Here is a 20,336-nt window from a genome sequence, read left to right as displayed (position 1 = left end):
AATCCTTGGGTGTTGGGCCGATGATTCTGTTGTTGCGGCATCTCTGATGGCCAGGTAGGCTAGAACAGTTAAGCTAGGTCTGCTGGAAGCCATCTTCTAGTATACCCGCCATGGGTAGTGACGGAAAGACCGTGCCGCATCTTCTCAGCACTTTCAGATACCCTGCTACTAACCGTAGCAAGATATCCTATGGCATCAACAAGAGAGGGCCTGCTTCTCAAACCGTATCCCCTCGTCGAGCATGGCCGACGCCTGGAAATAAACCAAGTATCCCTGGGGTAGCCTTGATGAAAGCCCCATTTGAAGAAGACGACTTGGCGTTTGATGCTTTTGGTAAGTCATACTTGCCGATGACGCTCTATCATAGCCTATACTAATTGTGATCGTAAAGATAGGGAGCTGTTGGCACAACTGGAGCATGAACAACTGGATGTTCCCGAAAACGGCCCAAATCCATTTTCTTTTCGAGGACAGCCGTATACACCAAACTCGAAGCTTTCTTCTAGTAACCTTCGTAGCTGTAAGTCTGACAAACCCCTTGAGGAAGGCTTTTTGCTAAATCTTTCCTACAGCTGCTACAGCTGCCGCCCCAACAGCTTCCTTTCGGGGAGTAGCTTCAAGTCCTTCGGATGCGGTACCTTTTGGTAGTCCTTTGAACACGTCGAAAACCTACCAAGGGGCCTCGGTTTTTGAGGCAGATTTTTGTGAGGTTGCAAGCCCTCACTGGCCGAAAAGGACAATATTCTCATCTCCACATACACCATGTCCGCCGGGAAGTGCTACTCTTTTCACCAGTGCCTCTCCCTCTAAGATCAATTTGAGTCACGCACCACCTATAATACAAGGAATACAACTTGTGTCTACGCATGACTTACCCGACAGGTTTCGCTCCATATTTCCTTTTTCTGTGTTCAATGCAATTCAGTCAAAGAGTTTTGATACAATATACCACACAGACGACAATTTCGTTCTTTCGGCTCCCACGGGGAGTGGGAAAACGGTGGTCATGGAGCTGGCAATATGCAGGCTACTCTCAACAATTAAGGATAGCAGATTCAAAGTAGTTTACCAAGCACCGACCAAATCGCTCTGCTCTGAACGCTTTCGTGACTGGCGTGCAAAATTCTCTAGTCTTGACCTACAATGTGCCGAACTTACAGGAGATACGGATCAAGCTCAAATGCGCAATGTGCAGCATGCAAGTATCATTATCACCACCCCTGAGAAGTGGGATAGTATGACGAGGAAGTGGAAAGACCATTCTCGCCTGATGCAACTCATAAAACTGTTCCTTATTGACGAGGTCCACATTCTCAAGGAAGCACGGGGGGCAACATTGGAGGCAGTTGTGTCAAGAATGAAATCGGTGGATTCAAACGTTAGGTTTGTCGCCCTCAGCGCGACTGTTCCAAACTCAGAAGATATTGCGGCGTGGTTGGGGAGAGATCCAACAAACCAACACCTTCCTGCGTGTCGTGAAAGATTTGGAGAGGAGTTTCGGCCCGTCAAACTACAGAAATTCGTTTATGGATATCAATCCAACGGCAACGATTTTGTTTTTGATAAAATATGTGATTCGAAGTAAGTACTCGGGTGTAAAAAATGGTATTTCATATACTGACATCTCCCTAGACTCCCAGAAGTCATTTCAAAGCATTCACAAAGGAAACCTATATTGATATTTTGTTGTACCCGTAATTCTGCTATAGCCACTGCGAAAAATCTAACAAAATTGTGGACAAACATGAATGCGCCGCATAGATTATGGAACAGCCCTAAAAAGTCTATTATCGTTCAGAATCAGGAGCTGCAAGGTTAATCTTCTTCTCTTCCCACAATCTATAAATGCTGATATATATTATTAGCAACTGTTTCGGCAGGCGTTGCCTTCCATCATGCTGGTTTGGATGCCAGTGATAGGCATACCGTTGAAAGTGGCTATCTTGAGGGCAATATTAATGTTATTTGCTGCACATCAACATTGGCAGTTGGGGTTAATCTTCCTTGTCATCTGGTAGTTATCAAAAATACAGTGTCATGGCAAGGTAATTGTTGCAAAGAGTATGCGGATTTAGAGATGATGCAAATGCTTGGCCGGGCGGGACGCCCACAGTTCGACGATAGTGCCGTTGCTGTGATTCTGACCAAGAAAGAGAGAGTGAGCTATTATCAAAAGCTAGCAGCTGGGTCAGAACCACTTGAAAGTTGCCTTCATGTCAATCTTATAGATCATCTCAACGCGGAAATCGGCCTGGGAACTGTGAGAGACTTAAATTCTGCCACCCGATGGCTGTCCGGCACTTTCTTTTTCATTCGCCTCCAAAAGAATCCGACTCATTACCAACTGAAAGATGGCTGTGATAAAACAGACGAGGAAGAGCTAATGAGACAAACTTGTGCAAAGGGTGTTGAGCTGTTACAAGAGTGTTCTCTCATCACCCCTCATGAACCTTTCAAATCTACTGAGTTTGGAGATGCTATGGCTCGATACTATGTCAAATTTGAGACGATGAAGCTGCTCATGGCCCTACCTTCTAAAGCTAAAATATCTGAGATTGTAGGTATTGCAACTTAAGCTGCCACCTGAGCTTGACTGACATAAAATAGTTATCTGCCATGACCCAGGCAGATGAATTTAGAGACATTAGGCTTAAAGCCGGCGAAAAGTCTCTCTACAAGGAAATAAATAAAGGAAACGGAATAAAATTTCCCATAAAAATTGACATTGGTGTTTCCGCCCACAAGATTTCTTTGCTTATCCAGTCAGAACTCGGTGGTGTTGAGATACCAACCGGCGAACAATTCCAAAAACATAGACTAACTTTCCAACAAGACAAGAATCTGGTGTTCTCTCATGTTAGTAGGCTAATAAGATGCATAATAGACTGTCAAATATCCCGTGGAGATTCAGTTGCTGCGAGAAACGCTCTTGAGCTTGCCAGAGGCTTTGGGGCAAGGGTTTGGGACAATTCTCCATTGCAAATGAAACAAATTGATCAGATAGGCCTTGTTGCTGTTAGAAAACTTGCGAGTGCAGGCATCACGAGCATTGAATCTTTGGAGGCTGCTGATGCCCAAAGAATTGATATGATACTTAGCAAAAATCCTCCCTTTGGTTTGAAACTTCTTGGTCGACTTGCCGAGTTTCCAAAGCCGAGAGTTTCCTTGAAGATGTTTGGAAAGGTAAATTCTACCTCTGATATAACTACGACATTCTATTGATACTCATGAATACAGGAAACAAAGCCTGGAAAATGCCCTATAGTGAAATTCAAAGCAGACATTGGTTTCATAAATGAGAAGCCTCCAACTTTTTTTCATAGAAAGCCAGTTTTTCTTTGCTTTTTGGCTGAGACGTCAGATGGTCGGATCATCGACTTTCGGCGAATTAGGTATGTAAACTATCCCTCTATGCGGAAAGAGACTAATTAAAAAAAGTGCCAACAAACTGCAATGTGGGCACGAAATTGCTTTGAGTGCCGAATTGTTAAGTTTTCATCAATACATTACATGTTATATTATGTGTGACGAGATAGGTGAGGCAACCCCTCTGGTGAATATCTTTTCCCCATGATTTTAACAAATAAGATAGCGGGAACCCTACGTCAGGCAGAACTAAAGCCAAAGTTACCAGAGTCTCTATTTTCTAGAATCAAAGATGATGTATTAGATTCGGTTGTCTCTACTGAAATCTCAGCGGTACCATTGAAAGTAGACAAAAAGAGAGCACCCAAAGATCTCGATGAGTTTTCGGACGAATGTTTTGACGATCACGATTTCATTGCAGCAGGTTGGCTCTCCGTTATGTTTAGTATGCGTGTATTGGGTAATGCTAACATAAGACAGTTGAGAGTCTGGATATACCAACAGAAAAAAAACAACAAGGCAGTTTTTTGGTTGCTGCAGACCCAGATAAAAGAGCCAGGGTTCAGGGGACTGAGATTTCCTCTCGAAGTAATTCGGAGGCACCTCTCCCGTTAAGCAATGGAAAATGGGAGTGCAATCATCGTTGCAAGGACAAGGCTCAGTGAGACTACCTCGATGCATATATTTCCTACATAAAGCTAATGTTCAACTCAGGTGTAAGCATTTATGTTGCAGAGAAGGTATTGATCGGCCACCAAAGGGGCCCAGAAACGCCATGAATACCAAAACAATAGAAACCAGGAAGGAGCCAAACACTGAAAATGGGGAGCAAATGTTATCTTGGAAGAACTGTCCCAAATTGAATGTCAGACAAAAATCTGGGGTGAAGAATGTCACAAATCCTTATGATGGCATTGATGTGATTGACCTTACAAGTGGAAGTACCACCATAAAACATGCCCCGAGGTACAAGTATGTTAAAAAGAGGAACGAAAAAGATAATGATATTTGCAATCCATTTGCGCCGGCAGATGATCTCCCAACTAAGCCTACCACAACGACCATACGAAGGGAGCCAAATGCCTCCTGTTTTTACTCCGATTCAACTTCAGAAGATGAATTAAATGCGAATACAAGATATTCCAGAAACCATGAGGGTAATGATATGCCTGGTCTTTTCTCGCCGGAAACCACATTTGTTAAAGAAGAAACTCCTATACAAAAATCCGTCCAACCCATTTTATCCGAGCCTTTCGATTATGAAGAATATTATAACCACGGGTTTGGAGACGTTACTGATACACATGAGACGTTTGAGAATGAGTTAACAGACTATGATCAATACGTTTCATCCGCTGATAAGCCAATTCAGAACCACAGCGACGACGGGGCCCTAGCTGTGGAATCTTCAAAATCTGAGACTCATTCCTCCATGACCAACACGGCGACTCTCCCCCCCTCCGGTGCGGACTCGCTATCTGATATTGACAATGGTAGCGAGCCTCTTTTTTGCTGGAACTCTCAGCACGATAAAACGAAGAGGGCCCGAGGGAATGAGGAGTTGAACAAAGATACCTCTGGTCAAGACGCAAAGAGACCAAAACTCTATGCAAATGATAATTCAAAAAGCGACCTTGAGGTTGAGGGATGGGAGGGAATCGACCTGGCACTGCTCGAAGAGTTTAAGGATGTTGTCGAATTGTTCTAGAGCAAGAGCTCGCACATATCTCTTCCATTTTTTTCAAAAGTGTTGAAAGATTTATAGAGAACATGAGCTGTATATGTCTTCTAGGGGGTAGTAGTTTATATGTATGTATGTACATATTTATAGTATATATATATAGAAAAAACAGTAGTGTACTATAAACCTGAGCCCAGGCCATTAGGCTGTAGTAGATTTCACGAAATATCAGGACCATTCCTCTAATCTCTGGGACACTATTATAGATTTATGTGGTTATCACAGTGGACTGCTTTCTTAAGCACTCACGTGCCAAATCCGGGTGCCCATCAACAAAGGAACACAACTGGAGGGAACACCCGTAGGCCAGTTACCTTTTCAAATCATGTACTATATGACTAGTGTCTTCGCACACCAGCATAATTTTGTTTCTCTTCAGCTGGGCCCTTCACACTTCAAGACACTAAATTAGTGAACAGAGTTTCCCTCTGGAAATTGGCCATCCAGCACGCTACTAGACGCGTAACAGGCACAAAAAGGGACTTCTCAATCATCAAACAGGTAAGTATGACACATCACGGAGGCTCCATTGTTTGCAAAACACCATAAAAAGTACAGTTCTGAGGAGAAGTTAAAGATAGGCTCCATCCAGTTTTGTGAATATCTAGGTGTCGAGCATCAAGAATAGTCGAGGGTCGGGATGGTCAAACTTAGCTATGCAGGGGTAGGTCCATAACCACCAACAAAAGAAATGCCATACGGATTAACTATCGAAACCATTCTAACATGGTGAGAATAGCGGAAGACCCAGGGGTTGAAATTGGGTCTAACGGTAGCGAAAGATTTGGTGTGACACCCCCCTTTTTTTCCCCCCTTTTTTTTTGGGAATAGCGGTAAGCTCTGATGAACTAACACTATAATAGAAAAAGCGAATCCCACCTGGAAGCAATGCTCGAACAGCAGCAAGAGATCCTCATATCGAATTGGACCTTGCAGGAAAATTCCTCACCGATGAGGGCATTGTGGCAATCGCAGAGGCCCTTGTCGGCTGTATTCAATTCCGAGATGAGGATCATCCACATGGAGTTGTGAGACTAACTGAGTTATCTCTAAAGGGAAACGATATGACGATGGAAGCAATGGCAAAGCTGTCCAATGTTGTGGCATTAAGCATGGACAGCTTGGCTAGACTGGATATTTCTGATAACAAGATTGTTATCGCAAATAATGAGCAGAAGAGAGAATGGCGGAACTTTCTTAAGTCATTTGAAGGGTGTTATATGTTGAAAATGATTGACTTCAGTGGCAATAACCTTGGTAGTTCAGGATTTGATGCTATAGCTGAAGTATATCTCAAGAGCGATCTCGATTTCGTTGACGTCGGATCAAGCGAGGATCACAACGAGAATTTGCACGGCATTAAACAAGCCTTTAAATCTGTCTCACTAAATTTCAAAGAAAACACATCCTCGGTTTCCATTAGGCAAGACGAAATTCAGTGCGAAGGTGGGAACCATTCCTGTATCTCCACATTGATATTACTGACCTTGCGGTAAAGTTGCCAGATTAGAACACAAAGAATTATTTTCGAGCACAAGAGGCCTTAAATCGGTACCTTACCTGGTATTTTCTGGATGCGGAAATTCGACTGCATGTGCCTTTCATATATGGTGCATGCTTATGATTCATCTCTCGCCTGAAAAGTTGCTCGAGTGCCTGCCCACTGGCAAATCCATAGCGCCAGCTGGAGCCACGACGGGAACTGCAGGTATAATCTATGCTCTAAATGATTTTGGTCCGCTGGGACGTTCTTTGCTTAACCTCGGAGTGCGGTTTCTCAAAGAATTTTCCAAAGTAAATGACGATATCGATTTGATGAATTTTGGAGAACGGTTTGATAGTGGCAAGGCAATTCGAGCGCGAGAGGTGTGCAGGAAAACGCAAATAGAGATGGAACGGGTTAAATATCGAGCAATTCTGGACACCCTTACAACTGATGGTATCCAAGCAGTCGAACTGTGGAATGTTGCATTTAAGACCATGACTGTTGCCCGCGCTCTTCTCCTGGATGACGATGACAAACCAAAATTGATCGGGCAGATTGACGAAACGTGCCAAAATTATGAAATGGACGCAATCCCCGATCCACCACTCAGCTTCTATTATCCCCAAGCAATTTCACCCTGGAGCAATTTTGCAGAAGAATTTCCTTGTCTTCCTGGAACCCCCGAAATTAAAAATAGCGGGATAAATCCCGTAACACCTCAGCCTGTTTGGAAAAACCATGGCCACAGACCTAGTTGGGGATCGAACGACTTTATGGTTCGCAATTCTCCTCGCGCAGAGATGATCAAAATTTCACCACAGACAATTGCAAGGCCCGCTCCGAAGACGGTGTTCAAAGAAACTGGCCGTTTTGGCTTACCACTGCGCCTCTGGGCGAGAATAATCGTCGATGCCATGGATGAAAACCAAATTCTAAGTCCCCAACAGCAAATGCGAATTGTTAGGTATGCGTGCGATTGGGATTCGCTGGAGCAAGAGTTAAAGATAACAGGAGGAACTGAGCCCGAGCAAATCAGAAAAATACTCAACTCAATGGACTGTCTCAACTATTCGAAATTTGAATAGGTCGAGGGAGTGCATCTCTTTGTTTTCTCAAATATTTGGACTTGTTAGTGTAACGCAGCCCAGACAGATAGCAAAAGATTGAATAACGAAAGCACATCAAAACCTTTAAGATCTCTTGAGGAGTAGGTGCCTGTCAGTTCGAGGCTACGTTTGAATTTCCGGTTTTGGCAGTTTGAGGTGGAGCTAGGTATGCCATGTGATTTGAAATTTCTTACCTAATCAGGTCTTATCAGATAAGATTTGATCATTTAGAACAGGACGGAGTAGTGTGGAACAAAGGTCTTCAGCTACTTAATTCTCAATTTGATTCCATATATGTATTTATACTCTGTCCAGAGTAAATAAATAGACCACGTTTTTTTTCCATAACATAAAGACTTTATCGTGTTTAAAAGATTTGCCCACACATGTTCAAAAACAAAAACGAGGGTTTCGCAAAGAACACACCTCCACCATTTAAAATACAGGAAGACAGCACTTCACCTTCTACCTTCAATGATGGGCTCCCTCTACCAAAATTATTCGTGTTTGACTTAGATTACACATTGTGGCCTTTCTGGGTTGATACGCATGTCAGCCCTCCTGTAAAAGCGCGTGATAATAACTCGCGCTGCGTTGACAGGTACGGTATTTTCGACAAGGCTTTCTGAGCTCTATGCCTCTATCACAGAAACTGAGAATTAATCATGTGCAATGCAGATGGGGTGAATCTTTCGCCTTCTATCCAGCTGTGTCTGCGATAATTCATGCTCTGAAGTCTCGTTCGGTTCCGATTGGAGTTGCGTCGCGAACCCATACCCCTGACTTAGCTCGAGACATGCTCAAAGCCCTCCACATTATCCCTTCCTTCTCGGACAACCCTGCTACAGCCAACAGCCGCTCTGTGCGCGCCTTGGACTACTTTGATTATCTCCAAATATTTCCAGGCTCGAAAACCCAGCATTTTGCGCGCATTCAACAAGCAAGTGGGCTTCAATATGAAGATATGCTATTCTTTGACGATGAGGCTCGGAACAGCAACGTCCAAACAGAGCTTGGTGTGACCTTCTGTTTAGTACGAGACGGTATGACTAAAGAAGAGGTTGATAGAGGGGTCTGGGAATGGAGAAGGCGGGCCGGCATATCTTTGGATAGCCAGAAGGTCGAGATACATACTCAAGAATAGACATTCCGAACCACCAGATTTGTTTCTAACCGGGCATCACTGGTATCACCTGTTACCTGTTAACGACTGATCAAAGACAAAGCAAGTTTGTCCATATATTCCATCGTTCGCCTACTTTATAGGCTAATGGTATGACGCTCACCTTGCTAACGATATCATGAGTACTGATGGTTATGGATTCCGTATTCGAGTGCTTTCATAATTTTGTGTGTGTCACACTATTGGTGAATGCGATTCATGCTATTTACATAGATTTATATAAGAAGTTTTATATATTATTTTTGGAAGCGGGTTAATGGGGCAAGTTTTACATGGTTGTGGATAGAGAACACTCCATTGCATACTTAGTCTCCGCTGTTCCTTTATAAACTCAGAAAATAAATGATGTCGAAGACTACTTTCGACAGTTTTATCTGAGATAAGGCTGTATCGTGTTTATTTGGGTTTCACATTGGCCTTTCGTTAACGTAGTTCTTTGCTACTTTACAGAGGAGTACATAGCTAGTTACATCTGTCCTAGAAAATGCTAAAGAAAAGCTCGAACTTTCTGAACTTTCACCCTACAAGTCAACAATCATGTCCGCCAGCCAGAGGCCGACAGCCCCCCAGCCCTCTTCTGCTTCTGCCCCAAGAGCGGGACAATCTACGAACCCTTCGATCTCTAGACCTCCTCTTTCCGTCCACCCGACAGCAACGATCTCAGAGACTGCCTATTTTCAAGGGAAGCACTCGATCAACATCGGCGCTGGCACTGTCATTCATCCTCGCGCAAAGATACTGTCTTTTGAGGGGCCAATAAACCTTGGGGAGGGCTGTATCATCGGCGAGAAGGCCGTGATTGGAGGGCCTCTTCCTGTGGCTTCATTAACCTCGTCAACAACATTTGGTACCGATGTCACAACAATAGAGAATTCGGTCCATATCGGGCCCCTTGCCACCATCAACTCGGGAAGCCATATCCATTCCGCTGCTGTCATCGAATCTTCTGCTATAATTGGAAGACAAGCAAGTATCGGGAGGCACGCCAAAGTATGCGCTTTGTGCGAGATCCCGGATAACGGAAACGTGGGGGATTGGATTGTGGCCTGGGGCGGAGGAGCCGGAGGTATGGGGACGCAGAAACGGAAGAGAGCCAATGGGAGGAACGATGATGAAAATACGACTGGCCTAAACGGAAGAGCTGTCGAGGTAGCGAGGTTAGCTGTCTTGAGCAAGGAGAGAGAGACGTTGGCGAAACTGATCGGGGCTGGAGCAACAGCAACATCTAGGAGAAGATGATTGTTTTTTGACTAAAACTAATGACGCTGCGTTTGTTTTTCTTGTTATTGATGTCTCCAAAGATACCCATAATTTATCACCATCTTCTTGTTTTATATTTGAAGTAGGCTAGCTACTACATGAGGAGTACAGGGAATTTTCTTTAGTGCAATATTAACTAGCTATTGTTTCTAAGTCTAATAATAGCGAAATTTGTGTGGGAATTGATGGCTGTTTGCTTCTTATATATAGTTATTAAATAGGAATAACAGCCGCCTAGCAGTGTATAGCCCTGGTCAGAACCGAATACCATAGATGATCCATTTTGAATAATTTACGATACATATCATTCCACATTCTAAGTATATACATACATCGTTCCATCACGAAGTAGCTAATAATGGAGGATGCATTCATCCCTTTGGAAAATTGTAGAAGATGTAGGGAAATGTGGGAGAGGAAAGCGTGTTAACGGCTTTGAGAGCAAAACTTAGGGATATGCATATAACTAGCCAATAAAAAGTATTAAGGGACAGGTCCGCTTTAAAAAAGTCCAAAGTGTTCATACAGATGGATATAGAAATCTCTACTCCACGAGCCAAAAGAAATTTGTCAGTATATCGAAAAAAGTCAGGCTTACTGGCCAGCTCCACCGCCACGCATTCTCTTCCCAGCACCTGCATCTGCATCACTTCCATCATCCCGGGCGCGTTTCCCATGGGGAACAAATTGGCGAGCTTGAGCATTGAGCCCCCCTCTTCCACCACGAGGGCTCGCTTGTCCGACGCCTTGAGCCAGGTTCCCAGTTTGGATACTTTGGGGGCCACCACGGCCTTGCCCACCACCTCTTATTCCTCTGCTACGAGTGACGGTTGAGCCACGGCTGGCATTTTGCTGCTGCTGTTGAAATTGTTGGTTTTGATCTGGGCTAAGGTGGCTAGTCTGTGCACCACCTTGACTCCCGCGCCCACGGCCACCGCGAGCAACGGGCAAGCCTGATTGAAGGACGCGAAGAACGCCGGTACCACTGGCATGGTGAACAGATTGTGGAGGGCGATTAGGTAGCCCAGTGGTTTGTCGAACCGGGGTTGGAGAAGCTTGATTATCTGCCGGCGGCTGTTCTTGTGAAGGCTGCTGCGACGGTTCTGGTACCTCCTTTTGTTGCTCTTGTTGCTGTTGCTGCGTCCCCGCCGGGGGCTGTAAGGACGCCTGGGATGTCTGTTGTTGTGGCTGGAGTGGCGGTTGGGGGGTTTGGGGAGGGGCTGGTTGGGACGCGGCAGTTGGTGAAGGGGCTGGCGGTGCGACTTTCTGAGGTGCTGGAGTGGCTGGAGTGGCAGAAGCTGGGGGCTGAACAGCGGTGGGAGCTGGTGTAGGCGTAGGCGTAGGGGCTGTAGGCTTTGCTGCTGTTTGCTGCTGTTGGGCCACAACAGGCCGGGCAACTTTTGCAACATCCCAGACTTCAACAACAGGTCGCTGGGGTGTCTCTGTCGCTGCCTTTTGCACGACATCAAGCTTGGCCTGAGCATTTCTTGCTCGACCTTCTGTCATGCTAACTTTTGCTAATAAGCGCTTCTCCGCTAGCTCTACAGCAGAGCTGATTTTCTGATCTCGTTCTTTCAACATGGTCTCCTTTTCTTCGCCGAATTTTTTTTCCAGTTGTTTCAATGCCTCCATGTCTCGCTGCTGCCCTTCCTGATGCGCCATCGCTTCCTTTTCTTTATTAACAGCATTTCTGATATTATTGATGAGAATATTGCGGATGTACGGATTTTTAGAAACGAGTTCACGTGCTGCTGCTTCGGTAATTTCTGCTTTTCCTTCTGCCTTTGAAACGAGCTCTTGTTGATGTTCTGTTTTAAGGGTTTCTATCTCCTGTTGGTGGGATGTCTTATTTTCTGCCAACTTGTTGTTTAGAATCTCTTTCATCCTGTCTATCTTCTCCTTGACCTTCTGCTCCAGTTCGTTTTCTTTTGCAGACAGGGTAGCCTCTAGCTCTTTGATCCTAGCTTCCAGCTCCTTGATTCTTGTTTCGGCAGCACTATCAATGCCATTATTGTCTGTTATTGGAACACTGTTAGCTTCTTCTGCTGGTGCAACGACCGGGGCTTCTAGTGCCACAGTATTCGGTTCTGGGGCCTTCGACTTCAGCATATTCAACTCCTCTCTGGCACGTTCTAGCTCTTGCTGGATTTGCTCTTTCTCTTGGACAACGCCATTCAGCTCAAGCTGCTTAGCGTTAATACGTCCGGTTAGCTCCTTTGATCTCGCCTTGAATTGATCTGTCAACCGGATACGTAATTCTTGGATGCGATCTTCTGCTTGTTTAAGTTGCTCGGGGAATGCCGCTGACTGCGCTTCAAGGGCTTCCTTCGCTGAAATAGCTTCGTCTCGTTGTTTTTCAAGGGAAGACAGATTTTCTTTCATGGCCTCAAGCTCTGCAGGGTCCACTCTATCATATTTCTGGAGAATGTTTTGTGTCCTCTGCTGCCATCGATCCCGGTCCTCCTGAAGAAGTTTCATTTCGCCATCCTTGGATTCCAAGTTATTCTCAAGCTCGCGGGAATGCATCTGCAAGGGCTCGATCTTTTGCTGGAGCTCATCAATAAGTTTGGATTTTTCCTGTACGGATGCTTCCAGTTGTTTGATTTGACTTCGGAGAGTAACACTGCTTTCGCGAAATAGATTTAGCTCGTTAAGTGTTTCGATTAATTTGTTATGGTTGAGTGTATGTCGTTCCGTTTCAGCTTCAGCCCGACGTTGCTGTTCAAGTTTAAGGCGAGTATCTTCGAGTTGAGTTTGAGTATAATCAAGTTGTTGGCGCAATCGTTTGCTTTCTTGTGTTGACAAGTGATATTGAACATCAACAATTTCCTTTTCCCGCCGCAAAAATTTAATAACTTCTTGAAGACCGTCAAGATCAGAGCCGGATGCTATTTCACCATCATCAGGAACATCTGCTCGTCCACGTTGCAGAGAGGAAATCTGTTTCGTGATACTTTCCAATTGGTCATGAAGTAATGCATTCTGTTTTAGTGCCTCTTCACGACGGTGGCTGAGTTCTTCGATTTCTTTTTCATATTTGCCTTTCATTTCATTCCAACTTTCCTCTTCACGACACAGATTGCTCTTAGCGGTTTCGGCTTGGGTCCGAAGATCAACAACTTCCAGCTTCAGTTGGTTAGCCTCAGTTCTTACCACTTGAAGGTGTTTAGCAGCCTCCGCATGTTTCAACAGTTCGTTTTCGTAGTTCTGCTGTGCATTCTGAGCAATCTCTGCTTGCGCCTTTAGGTCTTGCTGATGATACTGAGCAGCAGCCTCGTGTCGTTCCTGTTGTTCCTTGAGTCGTGAAATCTCGTCATCAGATATCGATTTTTGATCATCAAGGCGTCGTTGGAACTGGGTTTCTTGATCACGAAGGCTTGTTAGCTCTTTGTTTGTGGCTGTAAGTTCAGTAGACAAATCTTCAACCCGTCTCTCCAGCTCTGAAATTTTGGAATTCTTTTCTTCAAGAAGGTGATTGGTATCTTCACGGTACTGTTCATTTGTGTCGCTAAGAGCCTGTAGTCTTTCCTCTGTTGCTTGGCTAATTGCTTTGTAGTCCTCAGCCTGTTCTTTGGCATGGGATAATTCGGCCTTTGACAATTCAAGATCGCGTTTGAGTTCCGAAATTTGGATAGCTAATTCTTGTTCTTCCTCGTCTACAGTGGGAGCCTCCTGAGGTACGGCAGTTGAAGGCTTACGTTGAAGAACCACCAATCTTTCTTCGGCACTCTTAAGCTCAACTGAAAGCTCATCAACCCTTGATTGCAAATGATCCTTGCTTGTCTTAGCAGCAACGAGTTCCTCCCGAATGGAACCAAGGGTTGTGACAAGATCTTCAATACGTTTTTGGCTTTTCTCTTGTTCGTATTCCCTTTGATTGGAGAGTTTCTTGGTTTCTTCTGTCTCGTCACCAAGCTTCCGCTTTGTGGACTGGAGCTCTAACTCAAGAGAGTCCACACTTGATTGGAGACGACGTCGATTTTCTGATTCTGCATGTTCTCGCTCGTTAAGAATAGACTGCAGGCTAGCATTGAGCATGTCTAACCGACTACGCTCATTCCTTAGAGTCTCGTTATCCTCTACCAGCCTCTTTTCAATGCTCTTCCACAGTTCCTTCTCAGCCTTAAGATTGGCGATTTCCCTCTGAAGACTATCCACAAGACCTTTGGCTTCGACAAGATCTTCAGCAACTTGTTGTGTCCGAAGATCTTGTTTATTGGCATTTTCCATGAGAGTTGAATGCCGTCTTTGGAGCTCACTGTTCTCATTTTTGAGCATGGCGAAATTAGATTGCAAAAGTTCGGCGCGCTGTACAGCAGTTGCTAACTGACTATTGGACCTGCTAATGTCGCTCTGCAATTCGCTATTCTTCCTTGTTAAATCATTGACCTGTTGTTTTAGGGATGACTGATCAGTGACGGTCTCTTGGCGGAAAGAGTCAAAATGGGCTTGCAAATTTCGAAGTAGCTCCGCGTAATCAGGTGCATCACCCGACTGAGTAGTATCTAAAGAGGGTGGGACGGAGCCCAGGGGCAAAGACTGCGAAAACGGGGCGGTTGTCTCTCGGCGTACCAACATGCTACGGAATGTATCTCGCTCCTTAATATAGCTTTTGGTCTGAGTCACGAGGCTAGCCATTTCATCTCGATATGTTTGAACGCGGGAGCGAAGTTCCTTCAGCTCTTCTTGATCTTTTTGGTGTGACAAATTCCGCTTGCAAGCTTCTTCACCTTCTAATTTATCTCCAAGCTCTCTTAACATTCTTCGCAGGGTTACATTTTGATTCTGGAGCTCATTTAGATTCTTGAAAGTTGTCATGTGTCGTGTAATGAAGCGACTGGTATGGTTCATGTCCTCTGAAGCCTCATCTAGCCCCTCGCGTGCGGCACGTTCGAGTTCATCGCGGCTATAATCCTTTTCGCCTGCGCCAAGGAGGTGAACCTCCATAACAAGGACCTTGACTTGCGCGCTTAGGTCACGAAGCTGTTGGCGCAGAATATTGCCCTCCCTTTCCAAGCCTTCCACTTTGCCCTGCCATTTTCTCGCTTCTTTTGTCGCCTCCTCTCTTTCTTTGTTGGCAGCATCCAGAAGGTTAGACATTTCCATTACCGAAGCCTCAAGGCGTGAGTGGTCAGATCGAAGTTCGTCAATTTCGGGTTTACTGGATTCTAAATCCTGTAACATTTCATCCATCGCTGCCCGCAGCTCTTGACTAGTTTTCTGTTCAGTCGCCAGAAGGGTCCGCATTCTATCATACTCTGTGTACATTTGGGTGAGGGTGAGACCTCCTTTGGTACGTGCAGATCTCGGAGAGAAAGAGCCGATAGGAGTACTAGGTCGCATGGGGGTGCTAACACCGCCATTGAGGCTGTGGAGAGGAGTCGACGGTTGATTTCTGCTCGCGCCAACACCCTGTTCAAATTGCTTTATCACCAGTTCCAGTTCTGCAATACGACGTTCAGCGTTTTCTTTTTCCGAATGTTCTGTTTCAATCTCAGCCCGGAGACGTGACATTTCATGCGCAGCATCGTCTTTGGCTTTTTCAAGCGAAAGCTGGCATTCTTGGACACGTTTTTTAGCAGTCTCTGCGGCGGTTTGCTGCAGCTGAGCCAATCTTGCTGCACTGTCAAGCTCAATACGGAAAGATTCAGTGGTTTTTATGGCCTCTTCTTGCAATTGCGAAACAGTTGTAAGGGATTCCTCGTATTTCTGATCTATGTCGTCCAGGCGTTGTTTGAGGGACGATTCATTTCTTCGCAATGTATCGATATTAGAGTTTGCATCCTCATACTGGCGCTGTAATTCGGAGAGTCGCGCGGCCTTCTCCTTTCTAAATTTCAGGTATTCAGCGGACTTCGTTTGAAGTTCATTTTCAAACCATTCATTGTTCTTTTTTAACAGGTCCAGTTCCTGTTGTAAGCTCTGCTCACGGAAGCGTGTACTAGCAGACGCCGAGTTTGCTGCTTGCAATTTCTGCTCAAGATCAGCAACCTCCCGCCTGAGCGTTACGGTTTTGCGGTGTTGAGTGGAAAGGTCATCAGCGAGTTTATCATAAGCGGTAGATTTGGATTCTAAAAGACCTAAAGTATCTCGGTTGGAAGCCTCAAGCGACGCAATTCGGGATTTAAGCGAATTGAATTCAGCCTCACTCGACGAAGTAGAAGATTTCAAGGATTCAAGTTTCGACTCTAGTTCTGCACGAGAATTCTCTGCAATGAAGTTAGAATAAGTTAGACATCACTGAAGTGAATCCTTGCCTGTTTCCTGAAGTTTACCCCGAAGCTCAGAGATCTCTGAATGGGCCTTTCCAGCAGATGACTTAAGAACTTTGATCTTCGCCTCATTTACACGAACGGTACTCTCAAGTTCTACCTCAAGACGCGTCTTTTCGGATCGAAGTTGTTCTGTTTCGTAGGCCTTCTCTGCAACTCTTTCCAGTAGCTGCCCAACAAGATCTGCGGTAGGATTCTGTGTAAGGGTAGAAAGAGTAGCTTCCGAGATCGAGTAATGTGATGAAAGAAAAGAAATATCCACTGCGGCAGTAGCCATGGCTAAGTCAAACTAATATTTGAGAGGAAGAATGACGCGAGGAATATCGATACATGAACAGAACCATTTCAGGCACACGTTCACGACTTAGATTCCAGAGTGATTCTGACCAAGCCTGGTTACATCCACACTGTCCTAGATGGCTAAAAATATGTCATTACAGCCAATAGGTCAAAAATATGGTTTCCACCAGCGCGTCGTCTCTGTCCTCTGCAGAGTGGCTTTGAGGAGCAACAACCTCAGCTTCGCAGAGTTCGAGCTTCCTTTAGGTCAAAAATTCACTAGCCTTATTAGGACTAACGCGCTCTTAATAATCACGTGCAACACTAACTAGCACCTAAGGTTCAACTCAAGAGCCTCATCACTCTGTATCGTCTATTTCACTGTCGCTTTCGAAGCTTTACACGCCGAGGGTTTCTGGAGATCATATAGTCGAACTATTCTCAGCTATGAGGAAAACATCACTTGACTAAGAATTCTTCGGCCTGGATAGTACCTCCATTCCCCGCTGTTCCTAATAATTTGCTGAACGACCCATAACCTGCCGCCACAATGTCTTACTTTCAGAATCAAATCAGCTCGTTCAGCACGAGTGTTATCTCAGCGGCTAGTCGACTTCCTCAAGAACGACGACCGACCAGCACTGCAGCTACTACGGCCACAGTCCCAACGACCACATCAGCGCCGTCTACATCCAGCTCCGCGCCTTTGACAAACGGGAAACGACAAGATGCAGATATTGTTTACTCCCAACCCGCGAACACGGGAACAGGCAAAGATATTATGACGCAAGTGGTATTCGCAATTGAGCATATGAAGAGCAAAGACTCTCCGCTCAAATTTTCCGATATCCAATCGTATTTGTCCTTGCATCGACAGGGACACGATCAGGCGTACATACATGCCCTGCGGCGTATTCTACAGTCGCACGATAAGGTCGAGTACGACCCGAAAGGGGCACAAGGTGAAGGGACTTTTCGTTTTCGGCCTCCTCACAATATCAGGTCGGCCGATCAGCTTCTTCAGAAGCTTCAGTCCCAACCCACTGCGCAAGGAATGAGTGTTCGAGAGCTCCGCGAAGGTTGGCCAAATATCGTTACCGCAATAAACGAATTGGAAAGAGACGGAAAATTATTAGTGACGAGGAACAAAAAAGATGATAATCCTCGAATGGTGTGGCCAAATGATCCCTCTTTAGTACATCACTTCGACCCCGAGTTCCGGCAGATTTGGGAGAAAGTCAAAATTCCAGATCAGCAGACGGTGGCTGATGAGCTTGAAAAGGCCGGGATTACCCCGACAAGCAAACATAAGCCTGTAAAACAACGTCCAAAAGTCGAGCAAAAGAAAGTAAAGAAACCTCGAAGAAGCGGCAAAACTACCAACACTCATATGGCCGGAATTCTACGAGATTATTCTCATCTTAAAAGATAAGACTGGAGATATTCATGTTTTCGTCTGGTCTGATTGATTGCATAAGTGCGGAGTTTAGAATTTCGTAGTTTTTCTTTATAGGTCGAGTACTCTCATCAGGTGCAATAACTGGAGTTTGCGGGTGGATTATATGGGTACAGTATTTTAATAGACAATGTTGCATTCGAATAGGTTTCAAGGTACCCGGAATACTTGCTTTGCATATTCGCAATTCATATAATTGTTCTAAACTACATTCTAAAAGTCAAAATGTTCCATTCCCATAAATCGAAATAAATCCAAATCTGCTCTTTGTATGTATCATCCGTGAATATAAGGGGGAGGGGCATTTGCATACGCTAACCCCTTGAGAAACAATGGTGAGAAAATTGCAGCCTTTCCAGGTCAATGCTTTCCATTGGATACAGGAAGTGAAGCTTCCGTCTTCTCCAAATACTCAATCAAATCTTCAATTGTGCACACCTTTATACCCCATTTTTTGCCGAATCTCAAACATCCATCCCTCCTCATCATCCCACAATCTGTTCTCTCTGTAGCGTTGGGGCTAATCTCATCCCCTTCCTCAACAAGCTCACAGATGACACCCACTTCAGGCTTCCCAGCCAGCCGGCAGAAATCAATTGCTGCTTCCGTATGGCCTTTGCGTTCGCGGACACCTCCTGGCCGAGCCCGGAGAGGAAGAACATGGCCTGGCCTTCTGAAGTTGCTTTCCTTGGTATCTGGGGAAGCGAGGGTTCGGCAAGTGGTAGAGCGATCGTGGGCTGAGATTCCGGTTGTAATGGAGGGTGCATTAGAGTCAATTGTGACGGTGTATGCGGTCCGGTGGGGGTCAGTGTTGTCCGTAACCATCTGAGGAAGATTAAGGCGAGTAGCAAGATCCGGAAGGATGGGGGCACAAATGTAGCCACTAATGATATGAAAAAGTTAGAGATAGGAATCACAATATCATGTATCTGGAACAGTGGTATAGCCGATAGCCGTCGTACCTAGTATAACGAATCATGAATGCCATTTTCGAAGGTGTGATCGAATCAGCCGCAATTATTAAATCGCCTTCATTTTCTCGATCTTGTGAGTCAAGCACTACTATAAATTCTCCATTTCCTGTTTAAAAGCCGTTAGCAGGCGGAAGTTTCACTGTCTAAAACAATCTTGGGGGAACATGGGCCAGGTCGCGATTCTGTGGGAATACTGTACTCACTGAATGCTTCTATAGTCTCTTGAATGGTATTAAACTGCAGACTTCCGTCTGCTACAACGGAGGGCATTTGGAAGCGGGGACAATATTCCGGACCTAAGTATTCACGTTGGGTGGATGATAAGAACACTAGGTATGTACTGTACAGATAGCAAAAACGTGACGGAGATGTTAGAATAAACTGGGTATCAAACAATACTGTAAACCCCCTAAGCTTCCCCAATAATCTGTAAGGAAAAAGGAATGTCAATGTTGGAGAATTGAGAATGAGTTTGCTTATCGAGCCATCCTTCTGATTTTTCGGGGACGCGGGGAGAAGCCAAACTTTCACCTCGGAGTGGCGGGACGCACCGCAACGACCTTGCTAGTTCAGAATGTGATTTTTTGCACCAGAGGCAGCATTGCTCGGCACCCTCAAAATTGATGATGCTGGGTTTGCATGTGGGGAGCCATTTAATATTGGAGTACGGAGTACGCGGCGGTTTGTCAATGGGTCAGGCCTCGTGCATGCCTTTATGAATCGAGATCCAGTCCAATTAATTAGTTAGTTACGACTGCATCTTCACAAGGCTTTACACAGCACGGCAACACCGCGGAATTTGAAGGGCGGCGTTATTGTGTTCACCTCTCTGCTGGACTTCTAAGGAAGAATTTCACCTCACAGGGAGGCTCATTACACTGCTTAAACTAGCAGAGGGGAGAGTGGCATGCATCCACAGCTAGTATTCATTTACATACTCCGTACATGGCTAGCCAAGGGCCGTAATTCGTGGGTTCTACTCCGTACTCATACTCTCTCTAATTGTAAAGCTGGGTCCAGTCCATCACTTTCTATCCATCTGTTTGCGAAAGGGATGCCTGTTGAAAGATACTGTCCCTGACGAAGATAACCTGCGTCGTAAAGCATTGTAAGAAAGTTTATTTTTTTTTTTTTTTGGGGGGGGGGGGGGGGGGGGGCATCCGTTTCTTAATATTTTGGCTTTATGTGATTTCAACCGGTAAGTGCAAATCAC

General features: G+C 45.1%; 7 protein-coding genes across 7 annotated transcripts; 5 read left to right on the top strand and 2 right to left on the bottom strand.

Annotated features, from left to right (window-relative positions):
* Positions 1-110: 110 nt before the first annotated feature.
* Positions 111-5,074, top strand: HFM1 (ATP-dependent DNA helicase MER3; the record flags this gene model as incomplete). The annotated part of the gene is made up of 11 exons (XM_049252593.1): positions 111-333; positions 392-520; positions 573-1,581; positions 1,633-1,814; positions 1,866-2,557; positions 2,608-3,183; positions 3,238-3,392; positions 3,439-3,536; positions 3,593-3,790; positions 3,847-4,027; positions 4,081-5,074. The coding sequence occupies 11 exons, from the start codon at positions 111-113 to the stop codon at positions 5,072-5,074; spliced, it is 4,437 nt and encodes a 1,478-aa protein (XP_049108434.1).
* A 759-nt stretch (positions 5,075-5,833) lies between these two features.
* LOZ57_003544 (uncharacterized protein) lies at positions 5,834-7,678 on the top strand (the record flags this gene model as incomplete). The annotated part of the gene is made up of 3 exons (XM_049252592.1): positions 5,834-5,896; positions 5,971-6,553; positions 6,606-7,678. 3 exons carry the CDS (start codon positions 5,834-5,836, stop codon positions 7,676-7,678), a joined length of 1,719 nt encoding a protein of 572 aa, XP_049108433.1.
* Positions 7,679-8,085: 407 nt separating this feature from the next.
* Positions 8,086-8,843, top strand: LOZ57_003543 (uncharacterized protein; the record flags this gene model as incomplete). The annotated part of the gene is made up of 2 exons (XM_049252591.1): positions 8,086-8,300; positions 8,378-8,843. The coding sequence occupies 2 exons, from the start codon at positions 8,086-8,088 to the stop codon at positions 8,841-8,843; spliced, it is 681 nt and encodes a 226-aa protein (XP_049108432.1).
* A 576-nt stretch (positions 8,844-9,419) lies between these two features.
* LOZ57_003542 (uncharacterized protein) lies at positions 9,420-10,121 on the top strand (the record flags this gene model as incomplete). Its single annotated transcript, XM_049252590.1, has 1 exon — positions 9,420-10,121. The coding sequence occupies one exon, from the start codon at positions 9,420-9,422 to the stop codon at positions 10,119-10,121; it is 702 nt and encodes a 233-aa protein (XP_049108431.1).
* Positions 10,122-10,736: 615 nt separating this feature from the next.
* On the bottom strand, positions 10,737-16,691 carry MLP1 (the record flags this gene model as incomplete). The annotated part of the gene is made up of 2 exons (XM_049252589.1): positions 10,737-16,351; positions 16,418-16,691. 2 exons carry the CDS (start codon positions 16,689-16,691, stop codon positions 10,737-10,739), a joined length of 5,889 nt encoding a protein of 1,962 aa, XP_049108430.1.
* Positions 16,692-17,243: 552 nt separating this feature from the next.
* tfa2 (transcription factor TFIIE beta subunit, TFIIEB, Tfa2) lies at positions 17,244-18,125 on the top strand (the record flags this gene model as incomplete). The annotated part of the gene is made up of 1 exon (XM_049252588.1): positions 17,244-18,125. One exon carries the CDS (start codon positions 17,244-17,246, stop codon positions 18,123-18,125), a length of 882 nt encoding a protein of 293 aa, XP_049108429.1.
* Positions 18,126-18,509: 384 nt separating this feature from the next.
* On the bottom strand, positions 18,510-19,393 carry RIB3 (3,4-dihydroxy 2-butanone 4-phosphate synthase; the record flags this gene model as incomplete). Its single annotated transcript, XM_049252587.1, has 3 exons — positions 18,510-19,032; positions 19,112-19,229; positions 19,327-19,393. 3 exons carry the CDS (start codon positions 19,391-19,393, stop codon positions 18,510-18,512), a joined length of 708 nt encoding a protein of 235 aa, XP_049108428.1.
* Between the last annotated feature and the right edge of the window lie 943 nt (positions 19,394-20,336).

The sequence above is a fragment of the Ophidiomyces ophidiicola genome, assembly GCF_022830035.1.
Source record: "Ophidiomyces ophidiicola strain CBS 122913 chromosome Unknown scaffold_12, whole genome shotgun sequence".
NCBI classification, from domain to species: Eukaryota; Fungi; Ascomycota; class Eurotiomycetes; order Onygenales; family Onygenaceae; genus Ophidiomyces; species Ophidiomyces ophidiicola.
This window is presented reverse-complemented; position numbering and strand designations above follow the sequence as displayed.